The sequence below is a fragment of the Salmo salar genome, chromosome ssa22 (assembly GCF_905237065.1).
Source record: "Salmo salar chromosome ssa22, Ssal_v3.1, whole genome shotgun sequence".
Taxonomy (NCBI): domain Eukaryota; kingdom Metazoa; phylum Chordata; class Actinopteri; order Salmoniformes; family Salmonidae; genus Salmo; species Salmo salar.
This window is the reverse complement of record NC_059463.1, coordinates 46248454-46266639: the sequence shown is the minus strand read 5'-3', so window position 1 is coordinate 46266639 and position 18186 is coordinate 46248454. Positions and strand designations below refer to the sequence as shown.

The 18186-nt window shown below is 42.7% G+C and overlaps 1 protein-coding gene across 3 annotated transcripts; it reads left to right on the top strand.

Moving 5' to 3' along the window:
* The first annotated feature begins 4077 nt into the window (after positions 1 to 4077).
* Positions 4078 to 17172, top strand: LOC106583598 (E3 ubiquitin/ISG15 ligase TRIM25). Of its 3 annotated transcripts, none has more exons than XM_045705111.1 (2): positions 4078 to 4305; positions 15221 to 17172. In XM_045705111.1, the coding sequence occupies exon 2, from the start codon at positions 15238 to 15240 to the stop codon at positions 16768 to 16770; it is 1533 nt and encodes a 510-aa protein (XP_045561067.1). In that variant the 5' UTR covers positions 4078 to 4305; positions 15221 to 15237; the 3' UTR covers positions 16771 to 17172. The 3 variants fall into 3 exon arrangements, with proteins under 3 accessions (XP_045561067.1, XP_045561066.1, XP_045561065.1); XM_045705110.1 differs by lacking the exon at positions 4078 to 4305 and adding an exon at positions 4447 to 4699; XM_045705109.1 differs by lacking the exon at positions 4078 to 4305 and adding an exon at positions 4819 to 5044.
* The last annotated feature ends 1014 nt before the right edge of the window (positions 17173 to 18186 follow it).

The window sequence follows — 18186 nt, the reverse complement described above, 5'->3', positions numbered from 1 at the left end:
AGCCACTCTAATGTGCTATTTTGTTACACTATGCCACAGATGTCTCAAGTTTTGAGGGAGCGCGCAATTGGCATGCGGACTGCACGAATGTCCACAATAGCTGTTGCTAGATAGTTTAATGTTAATTTCTCTACCTTAAAACCTATTACATCTAGACGTTCCGCTAGCGGAACACCTGCTCCAATATCCAATGATAGGCATGGCGCGAATTACAAATTCCTCAAATACAAAAACTTCAATATTTCAAACATATGACTATTTCACATCATTTAAAAAAAAAAAACTCTACCTTTATCTAACCACACTGTCTGATTTCAAAAAGGCTTTACAGCGAAAGCAAAACATTAGATTATGTCAGCAGAGTACCCAGCCAGAAATAATCAGACACCCATTTTTCAAGCTAGCATATAATGTCACAAAAACCCAGAAGACAGCTAAATGCAGCACTAACCTTTGATCTTCATCAGATGACAACCCTAGGACATTATGTTATACAATACATGCATGTTTTGTTAAATCAAGTTCATATTTATATCAAAAAACCGCTTTTTACATTAGCATGTGACGTTCAGAACTAGCATACCCCCCGCAAACTTCCGGGGAATTTACTAACAATTTACTAAATTACTCACGATAAACGTTCACAAAAAGCATAACAATTATTTAAATAATTATAGATACAGAACTCCTCTATGCACTCTATGTCCGATTTTTAAAATAGCTTTTTGGTGAAAGCACATTTTGCAATATTCTAAGTACATAGCCCAGCCATCACGGGCTAGCTATTTAGACACCCGGCAAGTTTAGCCTTCACCAAAATCAGATTTACTATTACAAAAGTTTGATTACCTTTTGTTGTCTTCGTCAGAATGCACTCCCAGGACTGCTACTTCAATAACAAATGTTGGTTTGGTCCAAAATAATCCATCGTTATATCCGAATAGCGGCGTTTTGTTCGTGCGTTCCAGAAACTATCCGAAATGGTAAATCAGGGTCGTGCGCATGGCGCAATTCGTGACAAAAAAATTCTAAATATTCCATTACCGTACTACGAAGCATGTCAACCGCTGTTTAAAATGAATTTTTATGCAATTTATCTCGTAAAAAAGCGATAATATTCCGACCGGGAATCTCCTTTTCGGTAAACAGAGGAAAAAACACAAAGACGGGGGCGGCCAGTGCACGCGCCTAAGCCCACAGTCCCTTGATCGGCCACTTGAGAAAGGCGATAATGTGTTTCAGCCTGGGGCTGGAATGACGACATTCAGGTTTTTCCCCGGGCTCTGAGAGCCTATTGGAGCCGTGGGAAGTGTCACGTTACCGCAGAGATCCTTTGTAATGGAATGAGATGTCAAAGAAAGACAATAAATGGTCAGACAGGGTACTTCCTGTACAGAATCTTCTCAGGTTTTGGCCTGCCATCTGAGATCTGTTATACTCACAGACACCATTCAAACAGTTTTAGAAACTTTGGAGTGTTTTCTATCCAAAGCTAATAATTATATGCATATTCTAGTTTCTGGGCAGGAGTAATAATCAGATTAAATCGGGTACGTTTTTTTATCCAGCCGTGAAAATACTGCCCCCTAGCCATAACAGGTTAAAGACAAGACTCTCCTTTATCTAACCATATTGTCCGATTTTCAAAAAGGCTTTACAGCGAAAGCAAAACATTAGATTATGTCAGCAGAGTACCCAGCCAGAAATAATCAGACACCCATTTTTCAAGCTAGCATATAATGTCACAAAAACCAACACCACAGCTAAATGCAGCACTAACCTTTGATCTTCATCAGATGACACGCCTAGGACATTATGTTATACAATACATGCATGTTTTGTTCAATCAAGTTCATATTTATATCAAAAAACAGCTTTTTACATTAGCATGTGACGTTCAGAACTAGCAAACTTCCGGGGAATTTACTAAATTACTCACGATAAACGTTGACAAAATACATAACAATTATTTTAAGAATTATAGATACAGAACTCATTTATGCAATTGAGGTGTCCGATTTTTAAAATAGCTTTTCGGTGAAAGCACATTTTGCAATATTCTGAGTAGATAGCCCAGCCATCACGGCTAGCTATTTTGACACCCACCAAGTTTGACCCTCACCAAACTCCAATTTATTATTAGAAAAGTTTGATTACCTTTCCTGTTCTTCGTCAGAATGCACTCCCAGGACTTCTACTTCAATAACAAATGTTGGTTTGGTTCAAAATAATCCATAGTTATATCCAAATAGCGGCATTTTGTTTGTGCGTTCAAGACACTATCCAAGGGTGACGAAGGGTTATGCGTCCGACGCGTTTCGTGACAAAAAAATTCTAAATATTCCATTACCGTACTTCGAAGCATGTCAACCGCTGTTTAAAATCAATTTTTATGCTATTTTTCTCGTAAAAAAACGATAATATTCCGACCGGGAGTCGTTGTTTACGTTCAAAGACGAAAGAATAAAAACATGGGGTCGCCTCGTGCACGCGCCTCCAGTCTCTGTTCTCTGATCGACCACTATCAAAATGCGCTAATGTTTTTCAGCCAGGGCCTGCAAAGCCACCATTCAGCTTTTTGCTGCCTTCTGAGAGCCCATGGGAGCCGTAGGAAGTGTCACGTAACAGCAGAGATCCCCTGTTTTGGATAGAGATGATCAAGAAGGCCAAGAAATGGTCAGACAGGGTACTTCCTGTACAGAATCTTCTCAGGTTTTGACCTGCCATTTTAGTTCTGTTATACTCACAGACACCATTCAAACAGTTTTAGAAACTTTGGAGTGTTTTCTATCCAAAGCTAATAATTATATGTATATTCTAGTTTCTGGGCAGGAGTAATAATCAGATTAAATCGGGTACGTTTTTTTATCCGGCCGTGAAAATACTGCCCCCTATCCATAACAGGTTAAGCCACCTCCAATGTTTTAGAAAATCTGGCAGTATAAAAGCAACATGCAACAATTTCAAAGATTTTACTCAGTTACAGTTCATATAAGGAAATCAGTCAAATTAAATAAATAAATTAGGCTCTAATCTATGAATTTCACATGACTGGGAATACAGATATGCACCTGTTGGTCACAGATTCCTTAAAAAAAAGGTAGGGGCATGGATCAGAAAACCAGTCAGTGTGACCACCATTTGCCTCATGCAGTGCAACACATCTCCTTTGCATAGAGTTGATCAGGCTGTTGATTGTGTCCTGTGGAATGTTGGCCCACTCCTCTTCAATGGCTGTGTGAAGTTTCTGGATATGGGCAGGAACTGGAACATGCTGTCGTACACGTTGATCCAGAGCATCCCAAACATACTCAATGGTTGACATGTCTGGTGAGTATGCAGGCCAATGAAGAAGTGGGACATTTTCAGCTTCCAGGAATTCTGGACAGGTCCTTGTGACATGGGCCCGTGCATTATCTTGCTCAAACATGAAGTGATGGCGGCGGATGAATGGCACGACGATGGGCCTCAGGAACTTGTCATGGTATATCTGTGCATTCAAATTGACGATAATGAAATTGTGTTGTCTGTAGGTTATACCTGCCCATACCATAACCCCACCGCCACCATGGGGCACTCTGTTCACAACGTTGACATCTGCAAACCGCTCACCAACAGGATGCCATACACATGGTTTGCAGTTGTGAGGCTGTTTGGATGTATTGCCAAATTATTTATTTTAAATGACGGAGACGGCTTATGGTAGAGAAATGAATATTCAATTATTTGGCAACAGCATTTTATGACGCCATTTTATGACTTTTTGTTTCTTTTCGTTTTCGGCAAGGGTTATTTCGGCTGCTAGTGCACACACAAAAATGTCTTGAGGCAAGCCAATGTCAGTAGCCGAAGTCTATGCCCCTATATAGGTGATTGGGTAACAGTAGGGATTCTTCAATTAAGTGTTTACAAATCGTTTTTATTCAAATTTTTTACTTGAGAAATACTGCATCAAACATCTTAGTTGGATGTAAAATCTCCTTGACAAAAATGTAAAAATGACTGATATTTTAGCGTTCTTAGATTAATTCTGACTACTGGCTATGCGTCTCAAAATTAACCAACTGTCTTTTAAGGGAGGAGGTGAGCACACGCGTTCACCTTGCCGAGTTTAAACTCGAAGCATGCGGAAGTCTTAAGCAGTCTATGGAAAACCTATGGCAGCAAGCCATGCTTTGGTTTAGTTTCCCTGGCACTTTGAATATGATGCACAAAAAAATATATAATGGGATTTATGCCACAAATGCTAAAACGTTAGCATGTGAAAACAGTTCCAGGGATACCTAAGCATGGACTGCTTATAGGGTAAGGAAACCGAAATGTAATTTTGTAATCTGGGTTTACTATCCCTTTTTAGTATTACAGAATAGGACTGTTCCACTCTTATTTTATTGACTGTAATGAAAGTGAACGACCAGGTAACTTGCAACATAACAGGAAGTAGGTTAATAATTCATTTCATCATGGACAGGCACTTTTGATGTCACGGTGGAAGTAGGCTACGGCTAATTCAAGACAGCTATCATGTTTCTAGTTTGTCTTCACTATTAGTATTGACCTAACTACCATCCCCCGTTGTGCGGTGACGTACAGTTCCTATCCGAATGCGCGTGAGAAAAAAGGTCGGATTTTAATGCAATATCAACAAAGACAAGGTCTCCACGTTGAACATATCGTGTCCTACTAATCAGGATTTTAGGTAAGATATTTTTGTTATGGTTAATTGCATGTTTTGTATTACAGGGAATAGAAACTTCCAAAGCCACCTGATCCCGCGAGTTTACGTAAATGTTGCGCGGAAGAGTGAATTAGAAACTGAATTCCCAGGAAATCGAAAGTTATCTGCGACTCCTCTCCTGTCGTAGACATATTGGACCTTGAGCTCATAAGGGCAAACAGTTTGTGGCGAGATCTGACATGTTGCCTAAGTTTAGCCTAGTCACTCGGTATACATTTGGGATGTGTTCTAAGATTTCCAAATGTCTGAGTTTGTTTATGAACTAAATATGCTCTACCTCATTCAGAAGGGCTACAGGGCTTGCGGGTAAGATTTGTTTTATTTCTAGTCTAGGTCAAGTCAAATTAATTTACCTGACACATCCACATGCTATAATACGGCCTGCTCTACTGTACAAGAGGAAGTAGGCTTAATACTATTGTTTGATGGTAGCTGTTTGAGGTGTCAGTTGGATTAATCAAATGATTAAACCTGTACTGGGTGTAGGTTTCCTCAGTTGACAACCCCGAGAGACGTAAGTGCATGTTTTGTCCATCCAAACATACTCTAAGGGACATATCGAAATTTACTGGGAGGAGGGTATTATTTTTTTATTTTGGGGAGGGATTTATTGCGCACAGGGGAGGGTTGTGTGTTTTTTGCCTGGTTTACTGTTGCTCTAATGCTCGTATTTTCCCTATAAACAATAGCTTGACTTACTTTTGATATTACCCTAATACAGTTTAGAAATGTTTTTGACAGTTTGGTATGGTGTGGCTATTATTAAGCTTTAACTAATTCAGGCCTATGATATGAAGGCAGACAATTGTGCGCCAATTGTCTTTGACAGTTGAACGTGAGGTGAGGAAGACTTACAGGCCAACCAGAGTTTATCCTAAACTCAACAAAAAAAGAAACATCCCTTTTTCAGGACCCTGTCTTTAAAAGATCATTCGTAAAAATCCAAATAACTAGACAGATCTTAATTGAAAAGCGTTTAAACACTGGTTCCCATGCTTGTTCAATGAACCATAAACAATTAATGAACATGCACCTGTGGAACGGTCGTTAAGACATTAACAGGTTACAGATGGTAGGCAATTAAGGTCACAGTTATGAAAACTTAGGACACTAAAGAGGCCTTTGTACTGACTCTGAAAAACACCAAAAGAAGGATGCCCAGGGTCCCGCTCATCTGCGTGAATGTGCTTTAGGCATGCTGCATGAAGACTGCAGATGTGGCCAGGGCAATAAATTGCAATGTCCGTACTGAGACGCCTAAGACAGCGCTACAGAGAGACAGGACGGACAGCTGATTGTCCTCGCAGTGGCAGACCACGTGTAACAACACCTGCACAGGATCAGTACAGCCGAACATCACAACTGCGGGACAGGTACAGGATGACAGCAACAACTGCCCGAGTTACACCAGGAACCCACAATCCCTCCATCAGTGCTCAGACTGTCCGCAATAGGCTGGACTGAGGGATTGTAGGCCTGTTGTAAGGCAGGTCCTCACCAGACATCACCAGCAACAATGTTGCCTATGGGCACAAACCCACCGTCACTGGACCAGACAGGATTGGCAAAAAGTGCTCTTCACTGACGAGTCGCGGTTTTGTCTCACCAGGGGTGATGGTCGGATTTGCATTTATCGTTGAAGGAATGAGTGTTACACCGAGGCCTGTACTCTGGAGCAGGATTGATTTGGAGGTGGAGGGTCCATCATGGTCTGGGGCGGTGTGTCACAGCATCATCGGACTGAGCTTGTCTTTGCAGGCAATCTCAACGCTGTGCCTTACAGGGAAGACATCCTCCTCCCTCATGTGGTGCTCATCCTGACATGACCCTCCAGCATGACAATGGCAAATCTGGTGCAGTCCATGAGGAGGAGATGCACTGCAGTACCTAATGCAGCTGGTGGCCACACCACATGCTGACTGTTGATTTTGACCCCCCCCCTCCCCCTTTTGTTCAGGGACACATTATTCAATTTCTGTAAGTTACATGTCTGTGGAACTTGTTCAGTTTGTCTCAGTTGTTGAATCTTGTTATGTTCATACAAATATTACTCATGTTAAGTTTGCTGAAAATAAATGCAGTTGACAGTGAGAGGACTTATTTTTTTGTTGAGTTAATCATTTATATTTATACAAAATATTTGGAATGAAAATGTACTAATTACTCTCGTTTACATCTATATAAACTCAGCAAAAAAAGAAACGTTCTCACGGTCAACTTAATGTGTAAATATTTGTATGAACATAAGATTCAACAACTGAGACGTAGACTGAACAAGTTCCGCAGACGTGACTAACAGAAATGAAATAATGTGTCCCTGAACAAAGGGGGCGGGTCAAAATCAACAGTCAGTATCTGGTGTGGCCACCAGCTGCATTAAGTGCTGCAGTGCATCTCCTCCTCATGGACTGCACCAGATTTGCCAGTTCTTGCTGTGAGACGTTACCCCACTCTTCCACCAAGGCACCTGCAAGTTCACAGACATTCCTGGGGGGAATGGCCCTAGCCCTCACCCTCTGATCCAACAGGTCCCAGACGTGCTACAAGCCCTCAGTCCAGCGCCTCTCAGCCTATTGCGGAGAGTCTGAGCACTGATGGAGGGATTGTGGGTTCCTGGTGTAACTCGGGCAGTTGTTGTTTCCTTCCTGTACCTGTCCAGCAGGATTGATTTTCGGATGTACCGATCCTATGCTAGTGTTGTTACACGTGGTCTGCCACTGCGAGGAAGATCAGCTGTTCGTCCTGTCTCCCTGTAGCGCTGTTTTAGGCGTCTCACAGTATAGACTTTGCAATTTATTGCCCTGGCCACATCTGCAGTTCTCATGCCTTCCTGCAGTATGCCTAAGGCACATTCAAGCAGATGAGCAGGGACCCTGGGTTTCTTTCTTTTGGTGTTTTTGAGTCAGTAGAAAGGCCTCTTTAGTGTCCTAAGTTTTCATAACTGTGACCTTAATTGCCTACCGTCTGTAAGCTGTTAGTGTCTTAACGACCGTTTCACAGGTGCATGTTCATTAATTGTTTATGGTTCATTGAACAAGTATGGGAAACAGTGTTTAAAACCTTTACAATGAAGATCTGTGAATTTATTTGTATTTTGACTAATTATCTTTTAAAGACGGTCCTGAAAAGGTGACTTTTTTTGTTGTTGCTGAATTTATGTATAGCAGACGCAGTAGCCATCCTGACTTAAAGAAATGGATGTCTGTGTCGTATCTCTGGGGTTAGGCCTAAGCTTCTGTAAACCTACTCATTCAAGGGTTTCTTTATTTTTACCATTTTCTATAATAGTGAAGACATCTCAACTATGACATAACACATGGAATTATGTCGTAACCAAAAGAAGTGTTAAACAAATCAAAATATATTTTAGATTCTTCAAAGTAGCCACCATTTGCCTTGATGACAGCTTTGCACCCTCTTGGCATTCTCTCAACCAGCTTCATGAGCAATTATTTTCCAACAGTCTTGAAGGAGTTCCCACATATACTGAGCACTTGTTAGCTGCATTTCCTTCATCCCAAAACATCTCAATTGGGTTGAGGTCATGTGATTGTGGAGGCCAGGTCATCTTCTGCAGCACTCCATCACTCCTTCTTGGTCAAATAGCCCTTACACAGCGTGGAGGTGTGTTGGGTCATTGTCCTGTTGAAAAACGAATGATAGTCCCACTAAGCCCAAACCAGATGGGTTGGTGTATTGCTGCAGAGTGCTGTGGTAGCCATGCTGGTTAAGTGTGCCTTGAATTCTAAATAAGTCACTGACATTGTTACCAGCAAAGCACCATCACACCACCTCCATGCTTCACAGTGGGAACCACACATGGGGAGATCATCCGTTCACCTACTCTGCGTCTCAAAGACATGGCGGTTGGAACCAAAAACCTCAAATTTGGACTCATCAGACCAAAGGACAGCTTTCCACCGTTCTAATGTCCATTACTCGTGTTTCTTGGCCCAAGCAAGTCTCTTCTTATTGGTGGCCTTTAGTAGTGGATTCTTTACAGTAATTCAACCATGAAGGTCTGATTCACGCAGTCTCCCCTGAACAGTTGATGTTGAGTTGTCTGTTATTTGAACTCTAAAGCATTTATTTGGCTGCAATTTCTGAGGCCGGTAACTCTAATGAACTTATCCTCTGCAGTAAAGGTAACTCTGGGTCTTCCTTTCCTGTGTCGGTCCTCATGAGAGACAGTTTCGTCATAGTGGTTGATGGTTTTTGCGACAGCACTTGATGAAACATTCAAAGTTCTTGACATTTTCTGTATTGACTGACCTTCATGTCTTCAAGTAATGACGGACTTGTTTCTCTTTGCTTATTTGAGCTGATCTTGCCATAATATGGATTTGGACTTTCACCAAATAGGGCTATATTTTGTATACCAACTCTACCTTGTCACAACACAACTGATTGGCTCAAACACATTAGGCAGGACAGAAATCCCACAAATATACTTTTAACAAGGCACACCTGTTAATTGAAATGCATTCCAGGTGACTACCTCATGAAGCTGGTTGAGAGAATGCCGCGAGTGTGCAAAGCTGTCATCAAGGCAAAGGGTGGCTACTTTGAAGAATACCAAATATATTTTGATTTGTTTAACACTTTTTTTGGTTACTACATGATTGCATATGTGTTATTTCATAGTGTTGATGTCTTTGCTATTATTCTACAATGTAGAAAATTGTAAAAATAAAGAAAAACCCTGGAGTAGGTGTCAAATTTTGACTGGTTGTGTGTGTCTGTAATACAGTGGACACCTAAGGTTGTGTCTACACTTGACACTTACGTGCAACTTCTGCTATCAGAATACGAAAATTGCACTGAAAAGACCTGTCTAGACGCACAAAAGTCTGATTTGTGTTGAGATCTGGCTGACCACTTCAGGAGGTGGTCATGGATGTGTTGTGTGCAGATTTCTCCTCAGTCTGGATGCAATCAGGCTACCGAAAAGTGCATAAATTGGCTGATGTCATCAGCACTCATTTACATTACATTTACATTTACACTCCTTCCACAAGTCTCCAGATAACTTGTTTTGGGACCGAGAGGCACCTTTTCATTATAACGTTGGAGGAAATACGTAAGGAACGTATTTGCTGGCCTCATAAATGCTAGCCAGCTAGATTAATATTTAGAAAAACTATTTTTTTGTTTGGCTGGAGTTATGCTAACCATTTTGCAATCTCTTTAGCGTTGCTTGCTAGCTAGCTACAGAGGTTAGCTACAGTGGTTAGCTACTGCCATCAGTTGTGTTAGCATATTTTGCCTCTTCCACCTTTTTTTGTAGAATGCATATTGGCATTTCAATATAGTGCGGGAAAAGGGAATCCGGACACACTGGACATGGTAGACACATTTAAATATAGTTGTAGATGCATGTCTCGTTTGGAATTCCATGATCATAACTATGATCAGAATACTAAAGCTGTTAAGTCTAGACACTGTCTAAGCCTATAGGCCTATGCATGCAGTGCCCTGATACATTTAGTGCTCAAATCTCTGGCAGCTGAACTGTGAGGTGGACAATTGTTTATGAAGTAGCCCCCAAAAAATAGGATTTAAGGTTTTGCATATACTACACAAGGAATAGTATTTTTGTAATTCGTTATAGGCTGTTTTTAAGGACACGTGGCTCATTTGGCAAACATCCGTTGTTAATTGATGGTGCTGGCTGCACCAGGTTGGATCTGAATGCATATGGTTGTCTGAAAAATGTAAAAATATCCAGTAAATTAACATCTTCCCTGTCATGTTGTCTGCCTCAATTCTCCTTAAGGAAACTCTGAAATGGCATGTTGTTTTTATTAAGATTGTTGAATATTCCCATAAATATTTTGCCAATTGGATGGAAACCTAGCTATAGACCCCGTAAAGACTCTGGCAAGTGCGCTAGTTCAGTGTCGCTTTGATTATGCCTGCACATCATGGCTCACCAGCAGCTCCAAACATCTAAAGAATAAGCTACCAGACAAACAAACTTGTAAGAATTGTACTTAATCTCCCCCTCATACTCATCTGGAGGTTGAGCATTTTTTTCCTCTCCATCTCTGTGATGTTACTGTATACAGCTGCACCATCGAGAGCATCCTGACTGGTTGCATCACTGCCTGATATGGCAACTGCTCGGCCTCCGACCGCAAGGCATTACAGAGGGTAGTGCGTATGGCCCAGTACATCACTGGGGCCAAGCTTCCTGCCATCCAGGACCTCTATACCAGGTGCTGTCAGAGGAAGGCCCTAAAAATTGTCAGACTCCAGCCACCCTAGGCATAGACTTTTCTCTCTGCTACCGCATGGCAAGCGGTACCGGAGCGCCAAGTCTCTAGGTCCAAGAGGCTTCTAAACAGCTTCTACCCACGAGCCATAAGACTCCTGAACATCTAATCAAATGGCTACCCAGACCTTAAAACATCTTTCTTTATATATGTATTTTTTTTACTGACAAATCAATCCATCCAAACTGTGCAGCGGGCAATTGATGAATGGAAAGGGACATCTGTTACAAAACACCAAGAAGTTTAATGACTTTCGGAGATTGCCAAGCCTTCGACACTGGGCACGCGAAGGCAGGGATGTATTTTTTTGTTAGTCGAGATTGACATAATCTATTTATTGTGTTGTTGAAAATGCAAACCATGATATTGATGGCCCAGAAGTCGGTATGCTTTGAATTATTGGTTGTGTGGTACATTGGCACAGAAAGTTGTTGGTGGAAAATTAGTTTAATATACACTGCTCAAAAAAATAAAGGGAACACTAAAATAACACATCCTAGATCTGAATGAATGAAATAATCTTATTAAATACTTTTTTCTTTACATAGTTGAATGTGCTGACAACAAAATCACACAAAAATAATCAATGGAAATCCAATTTATCAACCCATGGAGGTCTGGATTTGGAGTCACACTCAAAATTAAAGTGGAAAACCACACTACAGGCTAATCCAACTTTGATGTAATGTCCTTAAAAAAAGTCAAAATGAGGCTCAGTAGTGTGTGTGGCCTCCACGTGCCTGTATGACCTCCCTACAACGCCTGGGCATGCTCCTGATGAGGTGGCGGATGGTCTCCTGAGGGATCTCCTCCCAGACCTGGACTAAAGCATTCGCCAACTCCTGGACAGTCTGTGGTGCAACGTGGCGTTGGTGGATGGAGCGAGACATGATGTCCCATATGTGCTCAATTGGATTCAGGTCTGGGGAACGGGCGGGCCAGTCTATAGCATCAATGCCTTCCTCTTGCAGGAACTGTTGACACACTCCAGCCACATGAGGTCTAGCATTGTCTTGCATTAGGAGGAACCCAGGGCCAACCGCACCAGCATATGGTCTCACAAGGGGTCTGAGGATCTCATCTCGGTACCTAATGGCAGTCAGGCTACCTCTGGCGAGTACATGGAGGACTGTGCGGCCCCCCAAAGAAATGCCACCCCACACCATGACTGACCCACCGCCAAACCGGTCATGCTGGAGGATGTTGCAGGCAGAGGAACTCTTCTCCACGGCATCTCCAGACTGTCATGTCTGTCACGTGCTCAGTGTGAACCTGCTTTCATCTGTGAAGAGCACAGGGCGCCAGTGGCGAATTTACCAATCTTGGTCTTCTCTGGCAAATGCCAAACGTCCTGCACGGTGTTGGGCAGTAAGCACAACTCCCACCTATGGACGTCGGGCCCTCATACCACCCTCATGGAGTCTGTTTCTGACCGTTTGAGCAGACACATGCACATTTGTGGCATGCTGGAGGTCATTTTGCAGGGCTCTGGCAGTGCTCCTCCTGCTCCTCCTTGCACAAAGGCGGAGGTAGCGGTCCTGCTGCTGGGTTGTTGCCCTCCTACGGCCTCCTCCACATCTCCTGATGTACTGGCCTGTCTCCTGGTAGCGCCTCCATGCTCTGGACACTACGCTGACAGACACCGCTAACCTTCTTGCCACAGCTCGCATTGACGTGCAACTCTGGATGAGCTGCACTACCTGAGCCACTTGTGTGGGTTGTAGACTCCGTCTCATGCTACCACTAGAGTGAAAGCACCGCCAGCATTCAAAAGTGACCAAAACATCAGCCAGGAAGCATAGGAACTGAGAAGTGGTCTGTGGTTACCACCTGCAGAACCACTCCTTTATTGGGGGTGTCTTGCTAATTGCCTATAATTTCCACCTGTTGTCTATTCCATTTGCACAACAGCATGTGAAATTTATTGTCAATCAGTGTTGCTTCCTAAGTGGACAGTTTGATTTCACAGAAGTGTGATTGACTTGGAGTTACATTGTGTTGTTTAAGTGTTCCCTTTATTTTTTTGAGCAGTATATTTTATATAATTCTAAATATGGCATCAAAATGTTAAATCTAATTTCAAATGTAGCTGATCAATATCTGCAGCCAGCTCTGATTATATTGTAATGAAACAGGCAGAGAGAGTGAGCTCGTCTGTGGTAGTTGGCGAACCCTCAACCTTCTGGCCCGTAGCCCTGTGTGGCATTGACTGTGCCACAAAAGCATGCTGAAGTGGCAAAGTCAATATCCATGTTACAGTTATTGTTATTTGTGGTGGTAAACATTATTGAGTTAATTATATGAGGGGGGGAGTACAGTACAAGGGGAGGGTCATGTGAAATTATTTTTAACGTTGGGGAGGGGGCACTTTTTTTTTTCTTTGACACCTTGAGTTGGACTAGCCCCCCCCCCCCCCCAGTAAATTTCAAGCTGTCCCTAAAAGGTAGTGGTCACCAACCGATGAGATCGACTGGTCGATCTCCAAGGCATTCCTTGTCAATCACCAAACATTTCGGAAAACATTTCTGAAAAAAAAACAACGTTTCTATAAAAATAAAAAAATCTGCGCTTTTGGCAGAAGGTGCACTTGATTCCGCAGCGCCAGGAAGGCAAAGTGTTCACATTTTTAACCATTTTATTTGTCTGAAGGTAGAGCTCCGCTTACCCGGCAGGCCCAGAAAGCAAGTCAAGTGTACCTATAGGGCTACCACTAGCCAATCAGATAGCTTCGATCATCCTGTGTGCACAGTTTCCTCGAGCCATAGACTGTAAAATTGAATGTACCGAAAAGTTGATACTGTGAGTTTGCACATTTTTTAAAACCATGACTACAGTGACACTCAACGAATACAGCACAAAGCTGCTGTTTTTTTAAGTTCACGTTTAAGTTGTTGTTCAGTACTGTCAACACTTCGTTCAACACTTATAAGCCATAAAATGTGCATTCTCCCTACTTACACTACAACCAGCACTGCAGATGCAATGCGTATGGCAAAGTGTTCCGATAAGCTTGCATTGTTATTATTAGCGGCTTGTCTTTTGTAATATCAAGGGATATTTCACTTTCTCTGGTCATAGGATTAACAACATGAATTGGTGCATGAGGCAGAAATAATGCAGTGCGACTTGTTTCACCATCAGCTGGAGACGGTGTCTACTTTGCTCAGTGGAGGGAGGGAGAGCGAGCAGTGGGACATGAGTCGGGTGAGAGGTAGCCTCACCGCTGCGCCCTACCTCCCCTCAGACTGACCATCAGATGCAGGCCATTAGTTTTTTTACTGGACTATCTGGAAATGATTATGCTCACTCAGCTGTGCCTCACAAGTAATACAACAAATTATCTATTACCAGTGTGATCCTATACCTAACATGTTGAAATATAATTTCAAAATGGTCAGAGAAGAACAACATTGGCAGGGCAATTGTATTGGGGCCCATAGCCTACTGCACAAACCTCATTGCTACAGAACTGTTTTTAATTGGTTAATGATGCATAGGCTTACATTTTTAAAGCCATGTTTAAAAAATAAAAAAATTGAGCGGTATGTTGTGGAAATTCTTACACTGGGACACTCAAAGTCAATCTTAAATGAATAATTCTTTATCAGCGTACTGGAGAGGTTCCAACCAACTCCAACCAAGTACACATGTCGATCAGGAGCTCTCACGGGGCAGTCCTGTTAGTTCTCTTATATACTTACACAGAAAGTAATAATTACATGATTTAGCTTATTCATAATTCATTCTCGTTAACATTTGCTATCATTCATGTGACAGACCAATACTGGTTTATGCATATGACAGACCAATACCTCACAAAGCTTCTTCTCTCCAAGCTGAGACCTTAACTGAGATATCGTTTTCAAAAAAAGGGTCTGGGCGTACTGCCAAATTGCAGATACTATAGTGAGGATTTCTCCCAGGCGTTGCATGAACAATAACCACAAGAAATTGGTTATTAGAAAAGCACAAGCAGAACACAGAAATTGTCTGTTAGAAAAGCCAAATGTAAAAAATTCACAGGAAGATCTTGGCTTATTATGACTCGGAGTGATCTTGACTCACACATTAAGGTCTCCTTCAGTTGTAGTGAACTACATATAATGTAATTCAAAGTAAGAAATCCCTATATACTACTAATTGCTTGCAAAGTTACCTGAATTTACGTGTTTTTACAACTCTGTTGCTTTTTTATTGTGCATTCTAGAGCCTGCCACTGCCAGCATGTCACTGTTTGAGACTGAAGGACCCCTCGTGCTGGACCTGAGCTGCCCTATCTGCCTGCAACTCTTCTCCGACCCTGTGTCCCTGCCCTGCGGCCACGTCTACTGCTCAGCCTGCCTTGAGAAGTACATGGACACTGACACAGCCCACCACTGCTGCCCCGAATGTCAGGTTGAGTACCAGGGCCCCCAGGCCCTCGTGAAGAACTTCAAGATGTGCAGCATCATCGAGAGCTATAAGGTCACCACAACAGGAAAGGTCAGATCCGTCACAGATGGAGATGGTGGTGATTGCCACCAGGGGGTAGTGTCACCTAACCAGAGAAATGATGGTAAGACCTCTGAATGTCTATTAGACATAGAGCAACAGGAGTTACAACACACAGGCTTGGGAGATGCAGCTGCAGCGCCCCCTACTTTTCTGAAAAACCAACTGACCAAGATGGGGAAGGCGATAATGGACAAGTCTAAACTTCTATTAGCGTCTCAGGTAACGGAATTGACGGTGAGGCTGGAAATGGCTGAGGACCAGCTGAGGAGGGAGGAGGAGAGGGAGGTCGAGGTCAGGGCCGCCAATGCCCTTCTGAGAGGAAAGGCAGCCAAGCTGCTGGAGCGGATGACTGAGCTGACGATCAACTACGTTACTGGGATGACAGAGTTGATTGAAGAGGAACTGCGCCCCACCGAGGAGAACCTAGGCAGCCGAGTACACCAAGTCTTCGAGATCCGAGTGAAGTTGAGGGAGGCCCAGCTCCGAGCCAAATCCCTCCTGACCGAGGAAGACAGTGGGGTGTTCAGTGAGGGGCTTCAGGAGGCACAACCGCGCATCATGGAGCTGATGGCCCAGCAACCTCTAGAGGAGCTGGACCACGACCACACCAGTCCTGAGTCGAAAGTTAACCCAGGCCGTGCTTGTGACGAGCTGGAACGGAGGAGCGCAGAGCTGAGGGAGGGACTCGGGACGGCCCAGCGTTCCCTACGAAACGTCCTCAACCCCTCAGAGGTGACCTTTGACCTGGACACTGCCCACCCCAGCTTGGTGCTGTCGGAGGACCTGAAGACGGTGACCTTCAGCACCAAAAAGCAGCCCTACCCGGCCCTGCCAACAAGGTTTAGCAACTTCCTCCAGGTGCTGAGCACCCAGAGCTTCTACGGAGGCGAGCATCGCTGGGAGGTGGATCTGGACGGGTCTTCTCCCTGGATCATAGGGGTGTGCTACAGCGGGGCGCTAGCACGCAGCGGGCTAGCGAGTGCCCTAGAGAGTAGCCGTGGCTCCTGGTGCCTGATGTGGTTCGATAACCTGCTCAGGTCCTTTGAGCAGGGCCATGATGTCCCATTGAAGAGAACCCCGGCAGTACACAGACTGGAGATCACGCTGAGCTTTAAGACTCAGAGGCTGAGCTTCTATAACATCAGCCAGTGCAGTGGGAAGACTCACGTGTACACCTTTAAGGCGAACCTCACGGAGCCGGTGCATCTGGCATATAGGATGATGTCAGGCCAACCGAAGGCACGCATAACAGTATGCTCTTGAACGGTCACTGGTACAAAAGAGAACCATGCAAGATTACATAGACTTCTGTTTTTATTAATCCTGTATTAATACCAAACTTTTCTTATTTACATTTAATGTTGTTCATGGTTGTAGAGACATAGTTGTTTTGGTCTGTTAATAGCGATAGGGGAGAGTGGGGTAAGTTGAGCCACCCCTTCTTTCTAGGAAACCATACACAAAATGTATAATAGGTTATCATTTAATGGTGTCTATGAAGGAAGAAACCACATGGAAAAAGTAGTAAGCAAGCTGGTCCAAAAAACTTTTCACAATGTCAAAGAAATCTTTATTTATTAACTACTGTTGTTTTATGATTTTGTTGTCATGGAGGACTGATTGATTCCAGTTGAAAAATGCTGCATTTGTGGAATGGCATGCTTTGAGCACAACTGAAAAGGGCTATTTACATGTGAAAAATGAATGCCATATGCTGCATTTGCTGTAGACTTATTGTTTACCTTTTTGTTGTTGACACTTGATAATATGCAGCTGTTTTAAAGGGCAAATCCACAGATGAAACAATAACAAAACAGTTGCCCTGCCTCTTTTGGTAAAAAGCTCAGGGATGGGCCTGAGAAATGTGACCACTCTCAGATTAATATACAGAGCTATGGATGCAAGGACTGACCATCATGATATAAAAATGATAGTTTTAACCATGTTATGAGGCTACACAGTGTTTGTTTACATTTAAACAAGAGTGTGCAAAGCTGTCATCAAGGCAAAGGGTGGCTACTTAGAATCTCAAATATAAAATATATTTTGATTTGTTTAACACTTTTGGGGGTTTACTACATGATTCCATATGTTATTTCATAGTTTTGATTACTTCACTATTATTCTACAATGTAGAAAATTGTTAAAAAAATTAAAGAAAAACACTTGAATGAGTAGGTGTCTCCAAACTTTTGACTGGTACTGTATTTTTTTTTATTATTGACAAATAAAATCAATAAATCAATCCAAACTGTGCAGCGGCCAATTGATGAATGGAAAGAGACATTTGTTACAAAACACCAAGAATGAATGACATTCGGAGATTGTCAAGCCAAGCCTTCGATACAAGGTAGTGGGGAGGTATTTTCTGTTTGTCGAGATTGACATAGTCTATTTATTATGGTGTGTTAAACTCAAACCATGATAATGAAGTGCCCGAAGTCGGTATGCTTTGTTTATTGGTTGTGTGGTTATTGGTACAGAAACCTGTTGGTGGAAAATGTTTTATATAATTATAAATATGCCATCAAAATTTTAAATCTAATTTCCAACCAAGCTGATCATTGTCTGCAGCCGGCTCTAATTGTAGTGTAATGGAACAGGTAGGGAGGGTGAGCTGGTCTGTGATAGTTGGAAAACCCTCAACCTTCTGGCCTGTAGCCCAATGTGGCTCGACTT